This window comes from Ranitomeya variabilis, chromosome 4 (genome assembly GCF_051348905.1).
Source record: "Ranitomeya variabilis isolate aRanVar5 chromosome 4, aRanVar5.hap1, whole genome shotgun sequence".
NCBI classification, from domain to species: Eukaryota; Metazoa; Chordata; class Amphibia; order Anura; family Dendrobatidae; genus Ranitomeya; species Ranitomeya variabilis.
In genome coordinates, this window is record NC_135235.1 from 581,083,826 (window position 1) to 581,106,816 (window position 22,991).

The following is a 22,991-nucleotide window of genomic DNA, read 5'->3' on the forward strand; positions in this document are numbered from 1 at the left end:
GCAATTGACTGCAAACCCTGACGACTATATTCTGCCACTCTCCCTACTCCTGCAACTGTCCCTCCATACGCTTAATGCAGAATGTATCTGATACAATCCACAAAGCACAGATTTAGCTCTTGCAACGGGGTTACTATGATGGTTCAGAATCACAAGTATCAACACTAGAGGACTCCGATTCGTTAAACTGTGCACACAGCCCTGGGCACGCATTCTCTCCCTACAATAACTGTCCCTGAGCTGTGCAATGGCGCTAGTGTGCCAAGCGCGGTGACGCCGGTTCATTTATAACCTCCGATGTCATACAGAAAGCCAGTCACAGTATTGCCACTACCAAGATGGCTACAGCATTACGGTGACTTAGGGTATGTGTCCACGTTCAGGATTGCATCAGGATTTGGTCAGGATTTTTCATCAGTATTTGTAAGCCAAAACCAGGAGTGGGTGATAAATGCAGAAGTTGTGCATATGTTTCTATTATACTTTTCCTCCAATTGTTCCACTCCTGGTTTTGGCTTACAAATACTGATGAAAAATCCTGACCAAATCCTGATGCAATCCTGAACGTGGACACATACCCTTAGGCCTCTTTCACATTTCCATCGGCCCGACGGACGATGTGCAAATAGTGCACAACGTGGGCAGCGGATGCAGTTTTCAGATGCATCCGCTGCCCATTATGAGTTCCGGGGAGGAGGGGGCGGAGTTCCGGCCGCGCATTTGCGGTCGGAAATGGCGGTTCCGACGGACGAAAAAACGTTACATTGAACGTTTTTTCGTCACGACGGGCCGCAAAATCACGATGCATCCGTTGCACGAAGGATGCGACATGTGGCCATACGTCGCTAATGCAAGTCTATGGAGAAAAAGCGCATCCTGCAGGCAACTTTGCAGGATGTTTTTTCTCCAAAGCGACGCATTGCGACGTTGGCCAAACGACGGAAGTGTGAAAGAGGCCTAAGAGGCAATCCCCACATACTTGTTGGCTATGTAACAGGTGCCAAACATGCTAGGCAGGGATTCATCAGCTCATTAGTAAAATAAGCAAAGAAATGTGGGGGCTACTAGAGCCCAGTCAGCTCACCAACAGAAACAGGAGCACGTGAACTCGTCCTGACACAGACGTACCTTAAGCTGAAGACGTAGAAAATGTGAAGGTAGTTCCAGCTCCTTGCAATTAAAAGTCCTTTATTGATCCATAAGATATAAAATCATCCCTGCACAAAATAGAATGTGAACAAGCGGCAAAACCTGCTAACAGCGACGCGTTTCGATCTGTACGATCTTCATCATGGCTATTATATACATGAATACTAAGGGAGTATATGTGTAGTTCATTGACCTATCACAATGAGAACTCCCAATCACATGATCTTTTAGCATGTAAAACTGTATTGCCACTAATGGGCTTAATATGTTTTACTATTTATTATCTCCCCTCCAGTCCCACTCAATTCCAAATCCAGAAAAGTAATTTGATTTTTATCGTATCTGTAAGTAAACTTGATGCCGCACAAATTATCATTAATGTATTCCATAAATTTAGGTATGGCAGATACATCGCATGGGGGGAATACCTCTGCCATGTCTGTTCAAGGGATTGAGCAGATAAAGCGGTCTGTTCGCGGAGGAGACATTAAAAGACGCCTCCTTACAAGGGAGGCGTACTGGATTTATAATGTACAAAGCCTTTGGGACTAAATAAAAGGAACGAAATTATGTACCATTACTGTTGAAATTTTAATCTAATTATGCTGTTTTAATGTTATTTAATGTCATTATATGTTTGGTTTCTTGTGCAACAGGACCTGCGATTAGATGTGACTGGGAGTTCTCATTGTGATAGGTCAATGAACTACACATATATTCCCCTAGTATTCATGTATATAATAGCCATGATGAAGATCGTACAGATAGAAACGCGTCGCTGTTAGCAGGTTTTGCCGCTTGTTCACATTCTATTTTGTGCAGGGATGATTTTATATCTTATGGATCAATAAAGGACTTTTAATTGCAAGGAGCTGGAACTACCTTCACATTTTCTACGTATTCATCAGCTCATCCCTTTTCAGGATCAGTCCCACAGTCAGGTCGGCAGCTGCACTCATCCAGACTTGCTTGAGACCTGATCATCTACCGTCTTCTCTTCACATATAGAAACTCCCCACCACTCCCCAAAAAATATGTTATACGTAGCATTTTTTTCTGCAGTGTAAAATACTTTTATTGTGCTTTTTTTCTTTTAATGCAAAGTCATTTTTGATCACAATAAAGAAAAAACGCGCACACAAAAGGAAAACGACATAGTGTGAGAACGAGATTTTACAAACCTCGTGAATTTTGTAACTAAGGTAAAACGGGTGCATTTTTTCTCACACTAAGGCCGGCGTCACACTCAGCGTAAGACAATACGGTCCGTTTTTTACGGCCGTAATACGGCCGTAATACGGAGAAATGTTCCCAAAATAGTGATCCGTAGGCAGGGTGTGTCAGCGTATTTTGCACATGGCATCCTCCGTATGTAATCCGTATGGCATCCGTACTGCGATATTTTCTCGCAGGCTTGCAAAACCGACATCTAATGGATTTATGTGCTCAAATGTCCGTTAAAACATATATACAGTATATATATATATATATATATATATATATATATATATATATATATCATTGAGACACATATATATATATATATTCTGTATTTATATTTAATCCAGCGCGATATATGTTAAAAGCCGGTAATTCAATTGCCGGCTTTTCATTTCTCCTTCACAAACCCGACAGGATATGAGACTTGGTTTACATACAGTAAACCATCTCATATCCCCCTTTTTTTTGCAAATTCCACACTACTAGTGTTAGCAATGTGTATGTGCAAAATTTGGGCGCTGTAGCTGCTAAAATAAAGGGTTAAATGGCGGAAAAAATTGGCGTGGGCTCCCGCGCAATTTTCTCCGCCAGAGTGGTAAAGCCAGTGACTGAGGACAGATATTAATAGCCAGGAGAGGGTCCACGGTTATTGGCCCCCCCGTGGCTAAAAACATCTGCCCCCAGCCACCCCAGAAAAGGCACATCTGGAAGATGCGCCTATTCTGGCACTTGGCCACTCTCTTCCCACTCCCGTGTAGCGGTGGGATATGGGGTAATGAAGGGTTAATGCCACCTTGCTATTGTAAGGTGACATTAAGCCAGATTAATAATGGAGAGGTGTCAATTATGACACCTATCCATTATTAATCCAATTGTCTGAAAGTGTTAAAAAACACACACACATTATTAAAAAGTATTTTAATGAAATAAACACACAGGTTGTTTTAGTATTTTATTGCTCTCTCAATCCATCCGGAACACCCTCGCTTGGCAAAATAATAAACCCACAATATACATATCCTCAGATGACCTGTCACGTCCCACGAGGTAATCCATCTGAAGGGGTTAACTCAATTTACAGGCAGGAGCTGCGCTAAAGCACTCGCTCGTGCCTGTAACCCCTGGGGAATGAATGAAAGCTGAGTGATCTGTACTTACATTGAGTTGCGGTGAGGCGCCCTCTGGTGGATGAACTCATATGAACTCGAGCGTGGGAACTTTTCCAAGGCTCCAGTTCATGAGTTCATCCACCAGAGGGCGCCTCACCGCAACTCAATGTAAGTACAGATCACTCAGCTTTCATTCATTCCCCAGGGGTTACAGGCACGAGCGAGTGCTTTAGCGCAGCTCCTGCCTGTAAATTGAGTTAATCCCTTCAGATGGATTACCTCGTGGGACGTGACAGGTCATCTGAGGGTATGTATATTGTGGGTTTATTATTTTGCCAAGCGAGGGTGTTCCGGATGGATTGAGAGAGCAATAAAATACTAAAACAACCTGTGTGTTTATTTCATTAAAATACTTTTTAATAATGTGTTTTTTAACCCTTTCAGACAATTGGATTAATAATGGATAGGTGTCATAATTGACGCCTCTCCATTATTAATCTGGCTTAATGTCACCTTACAATAGCAAGGTGGCATTAACCCTTCATTACCCCATATCCCACCGCTACAGGGAGTGGGAAGAGAGTGGCCAAGTGCCAGAATAGGCGCATCTTTCAGATGTGCCTTTTCTGGGGTGGCTGGGGGCAGATGTTTGTAGCCACGGGGGGCCAATAACCATGGACCCTCTCCTGGCTATTAATATCTGCCCTCAGTCACTGGCTTTACCATTCTGGCGGAGAAAATTGCGCGGGAGCCCACGCCAATTTTTTCCGCCATTTAACCCTTTATTTTAGCAGCTACAGCGCCCACATTTTGCACATACACACTACTAACATTAGTAGTGTGGAATATGCAAAAAAAAAGGGGATATGAGATGGTTTACTGTATGTAAACCATGTCTCATATCATGTCGGGTTTAGGCAGGAGAAATGAAAAGCCGGCAATTGAATTACCGACTTTTCACTAACACCGCTGCGTATTTCTCGCAAGTCACACTGCTGGTCCGTGTGGAATCCGTATTTTTCTCACCCCCATAGACTTTCATTGGCGATTTATTTGCGCAATACGGTGACAAACGCAGCATGCTGCGATTTTGTACGGCCGTAGAGTACCGTATAATACGGATCAGTAAAATACAGCTGATAGGAGCTGGGACATAGGGAATCATTGTGCCGTGTGTTATGCGCATTTTACGGATGTATTTTCTGCGCTCATACGTCCGTAAAACTCGCCAGTGTGACGCCGGCCTACAGGTGTACAATGTGCCTCAAAACAGCACGGGGTGTGAACAAGCTCTTAAAAACCGTGTGTGCCCTCACATGCAGGAAGCTACAGCAATCTCCACAGGCCTAGCTGTTTCCAGCAGAGTAGTGTGCGCCTCACAACACGGGCTGGGGAGCATCTACCATAACAGGATAACAGTGTCGTCCACGTGTTGTAACACAGCAGTGCCGCTGGCTGGTCCATTTCTCCAGGCGCCAGGCACCAGGCACCGTCAGACACGGAAGTACCTGAACTCACTTTTTTGTCAGAAACGCCGTCACCCGCGCCACTCTACTGGCTGCAGCGAACCACGTGATTAATCCAGCTGGCATGTATGCGCTCTGCCGCTCTCCGTTCCGCATTGCCTATTGACAGCAGTGGCTCAAGTGCCAAAAAGGCGGGAAAGCATATGCGCGTTTCTATTGGATGCCGGCCGCAGATCACGTGATCGAACAGTGACTTTTAAAAAAAAAAAAAAAAAAATCTCCTTGGTAACGTTTTGACAACAGAATCACGTCACTGTGGACTGACGGGAGAGATCGCGCTGCCTGAGTGTGAGACGCTGGAGATGCCGTCCTAAGATAGAGAAAGCCAGGAGAGGTAAAGCGGTGGGGGAGATGTGTGCCGCTGCTCAGGAACCGCATGTGCTGTGCTGGGATAAAGCACTGGGAGAGGTCCTGTGCTGGGATAGAGAACTGGGAGAGAGGTCCTGTGCTGGGATAGAGAACTGAGAGAGGTCCTGTGCTGGGATAGAGAACTGGGAGAGGTCCTGTGCTGGGATAGAGAACTGGGAGAGAGGTCCTGTGCTGGGATAAAGAACTGGGAGAGGTCCTGTGCTGGGATAGAGAACTGGGAGAGGTCCTGTGCTGGGATAGAGAACTGGGAGAGAGGTCCTGTGCTGGGATAGAGAACTGGGAGAGGTCCTGTACTGGGATAAAGAACTGGGAGAGGTCCTGTGCTGGGATAAAGAACTGGGAGAGGTCCTGTACTGGGATAAAGAACTGGGAGAGGTCCTGTACTGGGATAAAGAACTGGGAGAGGTCCTGTGCTGGGATAAAGAACTGGGAGAGGTCCTGTGCTGGGATAGAGAACTGGGAGAGAGGTCCTGTGCTGGGATAGAGAACTGGGAGAGGTCCTGTGCTGGGATAGAGAACTGGGAGAGAGCTCCTGTGCTGGGATAGAGAACTGGGAGAGAGGTCCTGTGCTGGGATAAAGAACTGGGAGAAAGGTCCTGTACTGGGATAAAGAACTGGGAGAGGTCCTGTGCTGGGATAGAGAACTGGGAGAGAGGTCCTGTGCTGGGATAAAGCACTGGGAGAGGTCCTGTGCTGGGATAGAGAACTGGGAGAGAGGTCCTGTGCTGGGATAGAGAACTGGGAGAGGTCCTGTACTGGGATAAAGAACTGGGAGAGGTCCTGTACTGGGATAAAGAACTGGGAGAGGTCCTGTGCTGGGATAAAGAACTGGGAGAGGTCCTGTGCTGGGATAGAGAACTGGGAGAGAGGTCCTGTGCTGGGATAGAGAACTGGGAGAGGTCCTGTGCTGGGATAGAGAACTGGGAGAGAGCTCCTGTGCTGGGATAGAGAACTGGGAGAGGTCCTGTGCTGGGATAAAGAACTGGGAGAAAGGTCCTGTACTGGGATAAAGAACTGGGAGAGGTCCTGTGCTGGGATAGAGAACTGGGAGAGGTCCTGTGCTGGGATAGAGAACTGGGAGAGAGGTCCTGTGCTGGGATAGAGAACTGGGAGAGAGGTCCTGTGCTGGGATAGAGAACTGGGAGAGGTCCTGTGCTGGGATAGAGAACTGGGAGAGAGGTCCTGTGCTGGGATAAAGAACTGGGAGAGGTCCTGTGCTGGGATAGAGAACTGGGAGAAAGGTCCTGTACTGGGATAAAGAACTGGGAGAGGTCCTGTGCTGGGATAAAGAACTGGGAGAGGTCCTGTGCTGGGATAGAGAACTGGGAGAGAGCTCCTGTGCTGGGATAGAGAACTGGGAGAGGTCCTGTGCTGGGATAAAGAACTGGGAGAGGTCCTGTGCTGGGATAGAGAACTGGGAGAGAGGTCCTGTGCTGGGATAGAGAACTGGGAGAGGTCCTGTGCTGGGATAGAGAACTGGGAGAGAGGTCCTGTGCTGGGATAAAGAACTGGGAGAGGTCCTGTGCTGGGATAAAGAACTGGGAGAAAGGTCCTGTACTGGGATAAAGAACTGGGAGAGGTCCTGTGCTGGGATAAAGCACTGGGAGAGGTCCTGTGCTGGGATAGAGAACTGGGAGAGAGGTCCTGTGCTGGGATAGAGAACTGGGAGAGGTCCTGTGCTGGGATAGAGAACTGGGAGAGGTCCTGTGCTGGGATAGAGAACTGGGAGAGAGGTCCTGTGCTGGGATAGAGAACTGGGAGAGGTCCTGTGCTGGGATAGAGAACTGGGAGAAAGGTCCTGTACTGGGATAAAGAACTGGGAGAGGTCTTGTGCTGGGATAAAGAACTGGGAGAGGTCCTGTGCTGGGATAGAGAACTGGGAGAGAGCTCCTGTGCTGGGATAAAGAACTGGGAGAGGTCCTGTGCTGGGATAAAGAACTGGGAGAGGTCCTGTGCTGGGATAGAGAACTGGGAGAGAGGTCCTGTGCTGGGATAGAGAACTGGGAGAGGTCCTGTGCTGGGATAGAGAACTGGGAGAGAGGTCCTGTGCTGGGATAAAGAACTGGGAGAGGTCCTGTGCTGGGATAAAGAACTGGGAGAAAGGTCCTGTACTGGGATAAAGAACTGGGAGAGGTCCTGTGCTGGGATAAAGCACTGGGAGAGGTCCTGTGCTGGGATAGAGAACTGGGAGAGAGGTCCTGTGCTGGGATAGAGAACTGGGAGAGGTCCTGTGCTGGGATAGAGAACTGGGAGAGGTCCTGTGCTGGGATAGAGAACTGGGAGAGAGGTCCTGTGCTGGGATAGAGAACTGGGAGAGGTCCTGTGCTGGGATAGAGAACTGGGAGAAAGGTCCTGTACTGGGATAAAGAACTGGGAGAGGTCCTGTGCTGGGATAAAGAACTGGGAGAGGTCCTGTGCTGGGATAGAGAACTGGGAGAGAGCTCCTGTGCTGGGATAAAGAACTGGGAGAGGTCCTGTGCTGGGATAAAGAACTGGGAGAGGTCCTGTGCTGGGATAGAGAACTGGGAGAGAGGTCCTGTGCTGGGATAGAGAACTGGGAGAGGTCCTGTGCTGGGATAGAGAACTGGGAGAGAGGTCCTGTGCTGGGATAAAGAACTGGGAGAGGTCCTGTGCTGGGATAAAGAACTGGGAGAAAGGTCCTGTACTGGGATAAAGAACTGGGAGAGGTCCTGTGCTGGGATAGAGAACTGGGAGAGGTCCTGTGCTGGGATAAAGAACTGGGAGAGGTCCTGTGCTGGGATAGAGAACTGGGAGAGAGGTCCTGTGCTGGGATAGAGAACTGGGAGAGGTCCTGTGCTGGGATAGAGAACTGGGAGAGAGGTCCTGTGCTGGGATAGAGAACTGGGAGAGGTCCTGTGCTGGGATAGAGAACTGGGAGAGAGGTCCTGTGCTGGGATAAAGAACTGGGAGAGGTCCTGTGCTGGGATAGAGAACTGGGAGAAAGGTCCTGTACTGGGATAAAGAACTGGGAGAGGTCCTGTGCTGGGATAAAGAACTGGGAGAGGTCCTGTGCTGGGATAGAGAACTGGGAGAGAGCTCCTGTGCTGGGATAGAGAACTGGGAGAGGTCCTGTGCTGGGATAAAGAACTGGGAGAGGTCCTGTGCTGGGATAGAGAACTGGGAGAGAGGTCCTGTGCTGGGATAGAGAACTGGGAGAGGTCCTGTGCTGGGATAGAGAACTGGGAGAGAGGTCCTGTGCTGGGATAAAGAACTGGGAGAGGTCCTGTGCTGGGATAAAGAACTGGGAGAAAGGTCCTGTACTGGGATAAAGAACTGGGAGAGGTCCTGTGCTGGGATAAAGCACTGGGAGAGGTCCTGTGCTGGGATAGAGAACTGGGAGAGAGGTCCTGTGCTGGGATAGAGAACTGGGAGAGGTCCTGTGCTGGGATAAAGAACTGGGAGAGGTCCTGTGCTGGGATAAAGAACTGGGAGAGGTCCTGTGCTGGGATAGAGAACTGGGAGAGAGGTCCTGTGCTGGGATAAAACACTGGGAGAGGTCCTGTGCTGGGATAAAGAACTGGGAGAGGTCCTGTGCTGGGATAAAGAACTGGGAGAGGTCCTGTGCTGGGATAGAGAACTGGGAGAGAGGTCCTGTGCTGGGATAGAGAACTGAGAGAGGTCCTGTGCTGGCATAAAGAACTGGGAGAGAGGTCCTGTGCTGGGATAGAGAACTGGGAGAAAGGTCCTGTACTGGGATAAAGAACTGGGAGAGGTCCTGTGCTGGGATAGAGAACTGGGAGATGTCCTGTGCTGGGATAAAGAATTGGGAGAGGTCCTGTGATGGGATAAAGAACTTGGAGAGGTCCTGTGCTAGGATAAATAACTGGGAGAGAGGTCCTCTGATGGGATAGAGAACTGGGAGAGGTCATGTGATGGGATAAAGAACTGGGAGTGGTCCAGTGCTGGGATAAAGAACTGGGAGAGGTCCTGTGCTGGGATAAAGAACTGGGAGAGGTCCTGTGCTGGGATAAAGAACTGGTAGGGGTCTTGTGCTGGGATAAAGAACTGGGAGAGGTCCTGTGCTGGGTCAAAGAACTGGTAGAGGTCCTGTGCTGGGATAGAGAACTGCGAGAGGTCCTCTGCTGGGATAAAGAACTGCGAGAGGTCTTGTGCTGGGATAAAGAACTGCGAGAGGTCTTGTGCTGGGATAAAGTACTGGGAGAGGGTCTGTGCTGAGATAAAGAACTGGTAGAGGTCCTGTGCTGGGTCAAAGAACTGGTAGAGGTCCTGTGCTGGGATAGAGAACTGAGAGAGGTCCTCTGCTGGGATAAAGAACTGCGAGAGGTCTTGTGCTGGGATAAAGTACTGGGAGAGGGTCTGTGCTGGGATAAAGAACTGGGAGAGGTCCTGTGCTGGGTCAAAGAACTGGTAGAGGTCCTGTGCTGGGATAGAGAACTGAGAGAGGTCCTGTGCTGGGATAAAGAACTGCGAGAGGTCTTGTGCTGGGATAAAGAACTACGAGAGGTCTTGTGCTGGGATAAAGTACTGGGAGAGGGTCTGTGCTGGGATAAAGTACTGGGAGAGGGTCTGTGCTAGGATAAAGAACTGGGAGAGGTCCTGTGCTGGGTCAAAGAACTGGTAGAGGTCCTGTGCTGGGATAGAGAACTGAGAGAGGTCCTGTGCTGGGGTAAAGAACTGCGAGAGGTCTTGTTCTGGGATAAAGACTTGCGAGAGGTCTTGTTCTGGGATAAAGAACTGCGAGAGGTCTTGTGCTGGGATAAAGAACTGCGAGAGGTCTTGTTCTGGGATAAAGAACTGCGAGAGGTCTTGTTCTGGGATAAAGAACTACGAGAGGTCTTGTGCTGGGATAAAGAACTGCGAGAGGTCTTGTGCTGGGATAAAGTACTGGGAGAGGGTCTGTGCTGGGATAAAGAACTGGGAGAGGTCCTGTGCTGGGTCAAAGAACTGGTAGAGGTCCTGTGCTGGGATAGAGAACTGAGAGAGGTCCTCTGCTGGGATATAGAACTGCGAGAGGTCTTGTGCTGGGATAAAGTACTGGGAGAGGGTCTGTGCTGGGATAAAGAACTGGGAGAGGTCCTGTGCTGGGTCAAAGAACTGGTAGAGGTCCTGTGCTGGGATAGAGAACTGAGAGAGGTCCTGTGCTGGGATAAAGAACTGCGAGAGGTCTTGTGCTGGGTAAAGAACTACGAGAGGTCTTGTGCTGGGATAAAGAACTGCAAGAGGTCTTGTGCTGGGATAAAGAACTGGGAGAGGGTCTGTGGTAGGATAAAGAACTGGGAGAGGTCCTGTGCTGGGTCAAAGAACTGGTAGAGGTCCTGTGCTGGGATAGAGAACTGAGAGAGGTCCTGTGCTGGGATAAAGAACTGCGAGAGGTCTTGTTCTGGGATAAAGAACTGCGAGAGGTCTTGTGCTGGGATAAAGAACTGCGAGAGGTCTTGTGCTGGGATAAAGAACTGCTAGAGGTCTTGTGCTGGGATAAAGAACTGCGAGAGGTCTTGTGCTGGGATAAAGAACTGGGAGAGGTCCTATGCTGGGTCAAAGAACTGGTAGAGGTCCTGTGCTGGGATAGAGAACTGAGAGAGGTCCTCTGCTGGGATAAAGAACTGCGAGAGGTCTTGTGCTGGGATAAAGTACTGGGAGAGGGTCTGTGCTGGGATAAAGAACTGGGAGAGGTCCTGTGCTGGGTCAAAGAACTGGTAGAGGTCCTGTGCTGGGATAGAGAACTGAGAGAGGTCCTGTGCTGAGATAAAGAACTGCGAAAGGTCTTGTGCTGGGATAAAGAACTGCGAGAGGTCTTGTGCTGGGATAAAGAACTGGGAGAGGGTCTGTGCTGGGATAAAGAACTGGGAGAGGTCCTGTGCTGGGTCAAAGAACTGGTAGAGGTCCTGTGCTGGGATAGAGAACTGAGAGAGGTCCTGTGCTGGGATAAAGAACTGCGAGAGGTCTTGTTCTGGGATAAAGAACTGCGAGAGGTCTTGTGCTGGGATAAAGAACTGCGAGAGGTCTTGTGCTGGGATAAAGAACTGCGAGAGGTCTTGTGCTGGGATAAAGAACTGGGAGAGGGTCTGTGCTGGGATAAAGAACTGGGAGAGGGTCTGTGCTGGGATAAAGAACTGGGAGAGGGTCTGTGCTGGGATAAAGAACTGGTAGAGGTCCTGTGCTGGGTCAAAGAACTGGTAGAGGTCCTGTGGTGGGATAGAGAACTGAGAGAGGTCTTGTGCTGGGATAAAGAACTGCGAGAGGTCTTGTGCTGGGATAAAGAACTGCGAGAGGTCCTGTGATGGGATAAAGTACTGGAAGAGGTCCTGTGATGGGATAAAGTACCGTGAATGGTCCTGTGCTGGGATTAAGAACTGGGAGAGGTCCTGTGCTGGGATAAAGAACTGGGAGAGGTCCTGCACTGGGATAAAGAAATGGGAGAGGTCCTGTGCTGGGATAGAGAACCGAGAGATGTCCTGTGCTGGGATTAAGTACTGGGAGAAGTATTGGCATGAGACTTGGAGCGGAGAGAGGTCCTGTGCTGGGATATTATTATTAGGCTAGGTTCACATTGCGTCAAAGCAGCCCGTTCAATACATGCGTTAAAGTGCCAACATGTCATGTCGCTAGCGCAGATAAAGCTAGCAGATGCTCTATCTGCGCTAGCGGTGACAGACCCGGAAACGCTGCAGCCCGCGTCCCAGGGTCCGTCACTCAATGACGGCACATCGCTAGCGATGCGCCTGAAATAGAGCTTAAAGGGAACCTGTCACCCCCAAAATCGAAGGTGAGCTAAGCCCACCTGCATCAGGGGCTTATCTACAGCATTCTGTAATGCTGTAGATAAGCCCCCGATGTATCCTCAAAGATGAGAAAAAGAGGTTGTATTATACTCACCCAGGGGTGGTCCCGGTCCAGTCCGATGGGTGTCGCGGTCCGGCGCCTCCTATCTTCATCAGATGACGTCCTCTTTTGATGGGTGTCGCGGTCCGGCGCCTCCTATCTTCATCAGATGACGTCCTCTTTTGATGGGTGTCGCGGTCCGGCGCCTCCTATCTTCATCAGATGACGTCCTCTTTTTGTATTCACGCTGCGGCTCTGGCGCAGACGTACTTTGCCCTGTTGAGGGCAGAGCAAAGTACTGCAGTGCACACAGTCCCTTTTGTTATGGAAATCAGTGGGATTCTCAGCAAATCTTTTACTTCCCCATTAAAGGGAACCTGTCAGCAGGATTGTGCACAGTAACCTACAGACAGTGTCAGGTTGGCGCCGTTATACTGATTAAAATGATAACTTGGTTGATGAAATCCATCTTATGGTTGTTTTAATCGTTTTTTTCTGTTAATGATATGTTTGTGCTCCGGGGCGGCCTGTGGGGGGTCTTCATGTGGTGCTCTGCTTAGGTATTCATAATGCAGACTGCTGACAAGTCACTGATTCTCACTGAACTTCCCCTTAGTTTACATAATGAATATTATAATATTGAAAAAAAAACCCTTCTGCAGGCAGACACCAGCCGTGGCACGTGCGCTGCAGCATAATCGCATATGGTACTGTGTATATAATTACCGTAATATGTTTGAGGTTCTATTATTCAAAAAAATCCATTTGAAAATGGCGCCTGCACAGTTGCAGCTACCGGTGATCTCTGATTGCTGCTATTGTGCAAACACCAGCGGCAACATCTTGAAGGAGGAAACGTTTTTTTCTTATGTAGCAAGATGGTGCCGCCTGCGCAATAGCAGCTATTGGCGATCGCCAACAGCTGCTATTATTTTCAAATGGATTTTTTTTTTACTATCAGAAGAACCTCAAATATATTACGGTAATTACACAGTCCATATGTGATCATGCTGCAGCGCAGGTGCCACGGCTGGCACCTGCCTGCGGAAGGGTTTTAATTTTTTTCCAATATCTATCTATATAATCGTCTAAGGGGTACTTCCATCTGTCTGTCCCTACTCCCCTCCAGTCAGTGCCAGTGTGTCGCCCCATCCCGGACCAACTTTAAACTATTGATGCTGCCTATGCAGCATCAATAGTAAAAAGATATAATGTTAAAAATAATTTAAAAAAATAAAAATTTGTGCTCTTCTCACCTTCCGATGTCCACTGATGCGCGCGATGCGGCCGCCAGCTTCCGTTCCCAGAGATGCATTGCGAAATTACCCAGATGACTTACCGGTCTCGCGAGACCGCTAAGTTATCTGGATAATTTCGCAATGCATCGCTGGGAACGGAAGCTGGCGGCCGCATCGCGCGCATCGGGACAGCTTTGGTCAGGGCCGGACTGGCCATAGGGCACTTCTGGCAAATGCCAGAAGGGCCGGTGCCAGTGGGGGGCCGCTCAATCCGCCGCCCCCGCCGTCGCATTCAACTATACCGGCGTATAGACGCCGGTACAGTTGAATGCAATGATGGAGGAGAGAGCGTCTACAGACGCTCCTCTCCCATCATTCCCCGCTCTGCCTCTGACACTGCGGGTGCGCGATGACGTCATATCATCGCGCACCTGCTGTGTCCCGGGCAGACTGCAGCTGCTGAGACAGGAGCAGGAACCAGGAAGCAACGCTGGGCACGAGGAGAGGTGAGGAGAGTTTTTTTTTTTTTCTGGACTGTGGGGCCATTCTCGGAGGAGGTGAGGGGAGGAAGAGAAGAGATGTGGGCTGTATATAGTTCTCTGTGGGCTGTGCTCTGTGCTGTATACTGCTGTGGGCTGTATATAGTTCTCTGTGGGCTGTGCTCTGTGCTGTATACTGCTGTGGGCTGTATATAGCTCTCTGTGGGCTGTGCTCTGTGCTGTATACTACTGTGTGCTCTGCTATATATAGTTCTCTGTGGGCTGTGCTCTGTGCTGTATACTGCTGTGGGCTGTATATAGTTCTCTGTGGGCTGTGCTCTGTGCTGTATACTGCTGTGGGCTGTATATAGCTCTCTGTGGGCTGTGCTCTGTGCTGTATACTGCTGTGGGCTGTATATAGTTCTCTGTGGGCTGTGCTCTGTGCTGTATACTGCTGTGGGCTGTATATAGTTCTCTGTGGGCTGTGCTCTGTGCTGTATACTACTGTGGGCTGTATATAGCTCTCTGTGGGCTGTGCTCTGTGCTGTATACTACTGTGGGCTGTATATAGTTATCTGTGGGCTGTGCTCTGTGCTGTATGCTACTGTGGGCTGTATATAGTTCTCTGTGGGCTGTGCTCTGTGCTGTATATAGTTCTCTGTGGGCTGTGCTCTGTGCTGTATACTACTGTGGGCTGTATATAGTTATCTGTGGGCTGTGCTCTGTGCTGTATGCTACTGTGGGCTGTATATAGTTCTCTGTGGGCTGTGCTCTGTGCTGTATATAGTTCTCTGTGGGCTGTGCTCTGTGCTGTATACTACTGTGGGCTGTATATAGTTATCTGTGGGCTGTGCTCTGTGCTGTATGCTACTGTGGGCTGTATATAGTTCTCTGTGGGCTGTGCTCTGTGCTGTATATAGTTCTCTGTGGGCTGTGCTCTGTGCTGTATACTACTGTGGGCTGTATATAGTTCTCTGTGGGCTGTGCTCTGTGCTGTATACTACTGTGTGCTGTATATAGTTCTCTGTGGGCTGTGCTGTATATAGTACTCTGTGGGCTGTGCTGTATATAGTACTCTGTGGGCTGTGCTGTATATAGTACTCTGTGGGCTGTGCTGTATATAGTACTCTGTGGGCTGTGCTGTGTATAGTACTCTCTGGGCTGTGCTGTATATAGTACTCTCTGGGCTGTGCTGTATATAGTACTCTCTGGGCTGTGCTTTATATAGTACTCTGGGCTGTGCTGTATATAGTACTCTGGGCTGTGCTTTATATAGTTCTCTGTGGGCTGTGCTGTATATAGTTCTCTGTGGGCTGTGCTGTATATAGTTCTCTGTGGGCTGTGCTGTATATATTACTTTGTGGGCTGTGCTGTATATATTACTTTGTGGGCTGTGCTGTATATATTACTCTGTGGGCTGTGCTGTATACTACTGTGTGGACTGTGCTGTATACTTCTACGTGGGCTGTGCTGTATACTACTGTGTGGTCTGTGCTGTATGCTACTGTGTGGTCTGTGCTGAATACTGCTGTGTGGGCTGTGTTATCTACTACGCGAGCTGTGCTATAGTATGCAGGCTGTGCTGTATACTATGCGGTTTGTGCTATATAATATGCGGGCTTTGCTATATACTATGGGGAGTATATTATATTCTATGGGGGAGGCCATGTTATGTACTATGTGGCTGTGTTATATACTATTGTGGGGGTATATTATATTCTATGGGGGAGGCTGCGTTATATACTATGGGGGGCTGCATTATATTCTATGGGGGGCTACATTATATATTATGGGGAGGTGGGCTGTATTATATTCTATGGGGGTTACATACTCTGGGGTGGCTGCATTATACTCTGTGGGGTGGCTGCATTATACTCTGGGGTGGCTGCATTATACTCTGGGGTGGCTGCATTATACTATATGTGGGCTGCATTATACTGTATCGAGGACTATGGGGAATACGTTATACTATATGAAGAACTATGGGGTGCATTATACTATGGGAAGTGAATTGTACTACATGGATGACTGTGGCGGTGCATTATACTATATGGAGCACTATGAGGATTGTATTATACTATATGGAGGACTATGAGGAGTGTATTATACTATGTGGAGGACTGAGCAGTGTATTTTAATATATGGAGGACTATGGAGCACATTATAATATATGGAGGACTATGGGGTGTATTTTACTAAACAAGTAAAATGCTGCATATTCGGATTGTTTTTGCTGGAACAAAAAGCCTTGTTGTCAGCAGCACATTGCCAGTGTAAACTGTAGATGTGCTGCTGAAAACATGATACTGTATGGTGATCTATTAGTGATCGTTCTGTCTCATCATTATTCCTCAGCTGGTGGAAAGAGGCCGAGAAACAAGCGTTGAACAACTTCAGTATTGTCGATCAAACTCGTTTAGCGGCCTGAACTCAGCGCACGTAAATACAACAGAAAGGCTTCTGTGTGATGTGCAATATGTTAGCATTTGGGGCCCCATTTTAAACTTTGCCTAGGGCCCCACTTTGCCTAAAACCGGCCCTGCCTACAAGTGTACAAAGATATTATACAGTCACCATGTGACAAGTGGGCCTGTGTAACTTCAAATGCCAGGGCTGAATTTTAGTCCCAGTCCGGCCCTGGCTTTGGTGGACGCCGGAGGGTGAGTATATAACTATTTTTTTATTTTAATTCTTTTTTTTAACAGGGATATGGTGCCCACACTGCTATATACTACGTGGGCTGTGTTCAGGGCTGGCCCAAGAGATTACGGTGCCCTAGGCGAAACTATTTTGTTGCGCCCCTACTACTTTTAACATAACTCCCAACTTTTGAAGATGGGAAAGAGGGACAAAGTTTGCGGCACGCTTCTGGAGGGGAACCACGGATCATCTTTTCACTGGTATTAATGTTTGTTCAGAGACTTTTTTTCTTGCACTTTAGTTGGTCCTTTTTAGACCGTTTATGATATATGTATATACTTGTAGGTTTGTCTCACTGGGGATTATTATCCAGTATGCTTAGTTGATCTGTACCCTATATGATGTTTTCATGCAAAGTGATATGTATTGTGGACTATTGTCAGTTTCTCCATTTTTTTAATTTTAAAATATATCTAATAAGCTATTTAAACAGTGGTTTCTGATACCTTGGTCTAATGTCCACTTTTGGGAGGTTTTGATATAGTTGTGGGACATTATGTGACAGTGTGAGTTTCTCTCACTGAGTTGTGTATACTACGTGGCTGTGGTGTATACTACGTGGCTGTGCTATATACTACGTGGCTGTCCTAAGCGCAATGTACATACATACATATTCTAGAATACCCGATGCGTTAGAATCGGACCACCATCTAGTGTATATATAATATTCATTATGCAAACTAGAGGGCAGGTCAGTGAGGGATCATTGACCTGTCTGCAGTCTTCATTATGAAAAGTTAAGCAGAGCACCACATGCAGACCCCACACACACGCCCCAGAGCTTGAGCATATCATTAACTCAAAACTGAAAATAAAGATTAAACAACAACCACAAGACGGATTTAATCAACCAAGGTTGCATTTTAATCCGTATAAAGGCGCTGACCTGACACTGTGTGTAGGTTACTGTGCACAATCCTGCTGACAGGTTCCCTTTAAGAAAACACAATGCTGAAGATGCCATTCATTCACCACATCTTAACCCAGTGTACAGATCCTGAAGTCTGAAAACTATATTTAGGCTTGGTTCAGATGGCTGTATTTCACAGTCCGTATATAGATCAACTGCAGGCATATGTGAGGCTGTCATTTCTGTATCTTCCATTTTTGCTTATGCTTGAAAAAGGCTGCTTGTTGGCTGAAATGTTGCTTTTATGATGCATTTTGGATAATAAGGAATTAAATTATCTCTCTGGTACCTTGGAAACAATTTGTTTCAGGCTGTAATTTCAGGTCAGGACACGTGGTGTCATTTCGAGCATTGCAGTCTTTATATAGAGCGTATAATACAGCCATTTGAACTTGAAATAAGGTCTCATTCACATGTACGTGTTCTATTGTTGATTTTCGTGGATTAAAATCTATGGGTCTTCTCACATGTCCATGTTTTTGTTTTGTGGGTTTTTTACCAGTCATGTGTATACAAAAAATCATGGAGATGTCCATTGTTGATCGGAGTCATGGCTCAAAATTATGCAGTGGGAGAGGTCTGTGTGCTGAGATCCCCATGATCACTGAAATAAAGGGTTCGGAAGCTCTCAGCAGATTACTGCTCTTTGGGAAGACGGGTTAGGTGACGACAACCTCTATAGAAAGTCTGCAAGCCTGTCTTCCCGAGCTATGACCTTATGCTCTTTCATTTTATGCAATTGGCAAGGGTTTTGCAATCATGTGAAGCGTTTTTTTTTTTAATATCCACTTAAAAGTATGGATATAAAACATATTTAATTGGTTATTTCCATCTTGTAAAGTTAGGTTATGCAGTCAATTTATCATTGGTGGTCTCAGAGGTCTCCCTTATTGTGCAGGGAAAAATTAGAAAGGGACAATGTGCTAAATTAGCTCCGTAGCCTCTTTGTCCTCACTTTTGATGGGGGTTGGACCCCAATCATAAATTGATTGAATATACAGGTCCTTCTCAAAAAATTAGCATATAGTGTTAAATTTCATTATTTACCATAATGTAATGATTACAATTAAACTTTCATATATTATAGATTCATTATCCACCAACTGAAATTTGTCAGGTCTTTTATTGTTTTAATACTGATGATTTTGGCCTACAACTCCTGATAACCCAAAAAACCTGTCTCAATAAATTAGCATATCAAGAAAAGGTTCTCTAAACGACCTATTACCCTAATCTTCTGAATCAACTAATTAACTCTAAACACATGCAAAAGATACCTGAGGCTTTTAAAAACTCCCTGCCTGGTTCATTACTCAAAACCCCCATCATGGGTAAGACTAGCGACCTGACAGATGTCAAGAAGGCCATCATTGACACCCTCAAGCAAGAGGGTAAGACCCAGAAAGAAATTTCTCAACAAATAGGCTGTTCCCAGAGTGCTGTATCAAGGCACCTCAATGGTAAGTCTGTTGGAAGGAAACAATGTGGCAGAAAACGCTGTACAACGAGAAGAGGTGACCGGACCCTGAGGAAGATTGTGGAGAAGGACCGATTCCAGACCTTGGGGAACCTGAGGAAGCAGTGGACTGAGTCTGGTGTGGAAACATCCAGAGCCACCGTGCACAGGCGTGTGCAGGAAATGGGCTACAGGTGCCGCATTCCCCAGGTAAAGCCACTTTTGAACCATAAACAGCGGCAGAAGCGCCTGACCTGGGCTACAGAGAAGCAGCACTGGACTGTTGCTAAGTGGTCCCAAGTACTTTTTTCTGATGAAAGCAAATTTTGCATGTCATTCGGAAATCAAGGTGCCAGAGTCTGGAGGAAGACTGGGGAGAAGGAAATGCCAAGATGCCTGAAGTCCAGTGTCAAGTACCCACAGTCAGTGTGTTTCATCAAGGGCAGGGTCAATGCAGCTAGCTATCAGGAGATTTTGGAGCACTTCATGCTTCCATCGGCTGAAATGCTTTATGGAGATGAAGATTTCATTTTTCAGCACGACCTGGCACCTGCTCACAGTGCCAAAACCACTGGTAAATGGTTTACTGACCATGGTATTACTGTGCTCAATTGGCCTGCCAACTCTCCTGACCTGAACCCCATAGAGAATCTGTGGGATATTGTGAAGAGAAAGTTGAGAGACGCAAGACCCAACACTCTGGATGAGCTTAAGGCCGCTATTGAAGCATCCTGGGCCTCCATAACATCTCAGCAGTGTCACAGGCTGATTGCCTCCATGCCACGCCGCATTGAAGCAGTCATTTCTGCCAAAGGATTCCCGACCAAGTATTGAGTGCATAACTGAACATTATTATTTGATGGTTTTTTTGTTTGTTATTAAAAAACACTTTTATTTGATTGGACGGGTGAAATATGCTAATTTATTGAGACAGGTTTTTTGGGTTATCAGGAGTTGTAGGCCAAAATCATCAGTATTAAAACAATAAAAGACCTGACAAATTTCAGTTGGTGGATAATGAATCTATAATATATGAAAGTTTAATTGTAATCATTACATTATGGTAAATAATGAAATTTAACACTATATGCTAATTTTTTGAGAAGGACCTGTACTAGCGATAGACCACTTTGAGATGGAAATGCAGTATCTAAGTGTATTGCCTAACAGTAAAAACAGTGAGCTGCATTGCTATCACCTTTTGCTGTTGTGTACTGAGGACAGCATTTATCCCTGATCCATAGCGCTAGTTTTGCTTTTCCAGTTTGATCCTAGCTTGTTGCCTCCCGGGCTACACTCAGACCTAGGCACTTTGTTCTCTTAATGATCCGATGTGTGTTCACTGTAAGATCCCTTCCTCCCTTGCCTCGCACATGTGATGGTTTGGCTGCAGCATACAGAGTGGTTTACAGCTCAGTGCTAGTTCTCAGGGGGCACAGGGAGAGAGATACTGAGTAGGTTACACTTTATACTTGCAAAAAGCAAAACCGTATAAAAGAAAGTCCTGGTAAATCTGTTGTTCCAGTAACAAATATTCCTTCCAGCATTTTGCAAATCCAAACTATGAGGCAATCTGAACATGTCCCAGTGGAATTCTCGATATTGACCAAACCGCTGCATGACCAGCTCTACCCTCACCTACTGTATTCTCACCCATCCCTTGTAGATTGTGAGCCTTCGCGGGCAGGGTCCTCTCTCCTACTGTACCAGTTATGACTTGTATTGTTCAAGATTATTGTACTTGTTTTTATTATGTATACCCCTCCTCACTTGTAAAGCGCCATGGAATAAATGGCGCTATAACAATAAATAAATAATAATAATAATAATAATATTGTTCTTTAGGCAATTCATTTTTTTATTATTGAGAGCAATTTGGTCTTTGAAAAGAATTCCAATGCAATCCAAATCCATAAACGTTTCCTGTATCCACAAGAGGAAAGTTTCTCCTTTATCTTTAAGAAAGATTGACCCCATAAAATGAGAAATGTGACTCTACTTTTCTTATGGTAGTTCCTATCTTCAGCATCTGTGTCAATTAAGAAAAATAAATGACCAGTGGATTTTTTTTGGTGCCTGATGTGGAAAAGATGCCCATACACCTTCAAAGGCTAAATTCTCATTTGGCCGATAGCTATTCCTCCTGAGTTTCCCAAAGGCTTGCAAGCATGAATATGTGGTCATTGAGGAGAGTGGACCATGCTGCTGACACTAAGTAGCTTATATTCTGGGTAACTAAAAGATAGAGAAATACGTAATTCTTGAAGCTCCCATACATATTAGATGGTTGTCCAGTTCCGCCAATATTGTTTGGTTTAGCCAACATTAATGTGTATGGGGCATCAAGTCAGTCCCGCAAGGTGTCAAGTGTAGGCTGATACGTACTGGCTGGAATTTTAAAAAAATCCAGTTAAGGTTACCATACACTTTAGATAGTTGTCAATCGACTGTTCTTCCCCACTACCTCATAATTCCACATATTTATGCATTCTCAGCTTAGGCATGTGTTTTTCAAACGGTAGTGAGTAATAAGCTACTGTCAGACACCTCTAGCAGTGGGTTATCTTTTTGTTGGCCATTCTGACCAAAATCAAAACATGTATGCAAATTCCATCTGTAACATATGGTTACCTTAATAAAGGCAGTGTGCCTAGAAAATTGCTTATTTTTAATGTAAATTAATGTTCTTGCGGATCGCCCTTTTTTGGGTTCCCAGTACTATAGCAAAAAAAACGGTGGTCCGCAAAACCGGAAGTCACAGCGCACCGCAAAAACAACCTTCCATTTTTCAATGGGGCCCATGTCCGTAAGCCGTGAAATATATCCAGCAAGCTCGATGTTTTTTCACGGCCGTAAATATGACCCTTACATCATATTCGAATTCTTGCAGCCCGTTTTTGCGGCCCCATAGAAATGCATTGGGGCTGCAAAAACAGGCCGAAAAAACACAGCCTAAACAAGTGTAAAACCAGCTTAAGAGCATATTTTTAGCTACTGGAAAAGGTGTTTAACTTGCTTTCATAGTCTGCAATAGTTTGAGTTTATCCTTTCCCCTTCTTTCCATCTTATGGTTCCTTACTACATTGAGGCACCCAAAGTTTATTATAGCTCCAGTTCTGACCTTATTGTGTTCTTTTTCAGATTTTTTTGAGTTCTGAAATAAAGAAGTCAGAATTCATATTGATGGCTTCAGGAAATGGCAAACCAGGGCTTCAGGTCAAGAAGGTTAGTGGACATGGAGATATCAAGAAAATGGATCCAATGCAGAAAGCAAGATACATGGCTTATGAACAACCGAGCAAAGCGATAGCTGCTTCTTTGGTCATGACTCAAAACCGACTGAAGGAACATGCTCTGAAGACTGTGTCAGGGCCAAAACAGCAAGTCCTAGACCCAGAACAAGAAAGACAAAAGAAGGTGGTAGGGCAGCTAAAAGCCGCCGAAGCTCGCAACCGTATACGCCTCTTGAGAATTCGCTTTCAGTTCAATCGAGTAAGATCCACTTACACAAATGTCCCTTGAGATGTCCTGAGGTTTCCTATGTTATCTGCTTCTCTATCATTCTGTGAACACAGGGTCCTGTAAAAATAGTTGCCCTCCATTGGAGGGGTTCATATTATCACACTGTCCATCCTGAGATATCCTGAGGTTTCATATGTTATTTGCTTTTCTACTGTTTTATAATGAACTTGGACTTGCATACAGAACCATAAAAATTGTCGTCCCACCACAATCCATGGCAGGCCTTAAAGGGAACCGGTCACCACCCCCCCCCAGTCGTTTCAAACTAAAACAGCCACCTTGTGCAGCAGTAATGCTGCATTCTGACAAGGTGGCTCTTTTAGTTCTGGGTGCTGTAACTTGAGAAATAATCTGTTTTATAATTTGTCCGAAATACCTGGTGTTCAGTCAGGTAGGCCGGCGTTTCCCCCCTGCTTCAGACAGCACACAGCTGTCACTCACATCTTCTTGGCGCCGGGCGCCGCCTCCTCCTCACCGCTGTATTCAAAAGTAGCCGGCGCCTGCGCTC

General features: G+C 46.5%; 2 protein-coding genes across 2 annotated transcripts in view; one reads left to right on the forward strand and one right to left on the reverse strand.

The window, feature by feature from the left end:
* The window catches only part of LOC143765853 (uncharacterized), a 49,679-nt gene extending 44,586 nt beyond the window's left edge, over positions 1 to 5,093 (reverse strand). The window contains exon 1 of the mRNA XM_077252958.1: positions 4,998 to 5,093. Coding sequence (XP_077109073.1) covers position 4,998 — 1 coding nt within the window. The 5' untranslated portion in view covers positions 4,999 to 5,093. The remainder of the gene's footprint in view (positions 1 to 4,997) is intronic.
* Positions 5,094 to 5,197: 104 nt separating this feature from the next.
* The window catches only part of LKAAEAR1 (LKAAEAR motif containing 1), a 29,629-nt gene continuing 11,835 nt past the window's right edge, over positions 5,198 to 22,991 (forward strand). The window contains exons 1-2 of the mRNA XM_077252960.1: positions 5,198 to 5,339; positions 22,103 to 22,453. Coding sequence (XP_077109075.1) covers positions 22,145 to 22,453 — 309 coding nt within the window. The 5' untranslated portion in view covers positions 5,198 to 5,339; positions 22,103 to 22,144. The remainder of the gene's footprint in view (positions 5,340 to 22,102; positions 22,454 to 22,991) is intronic.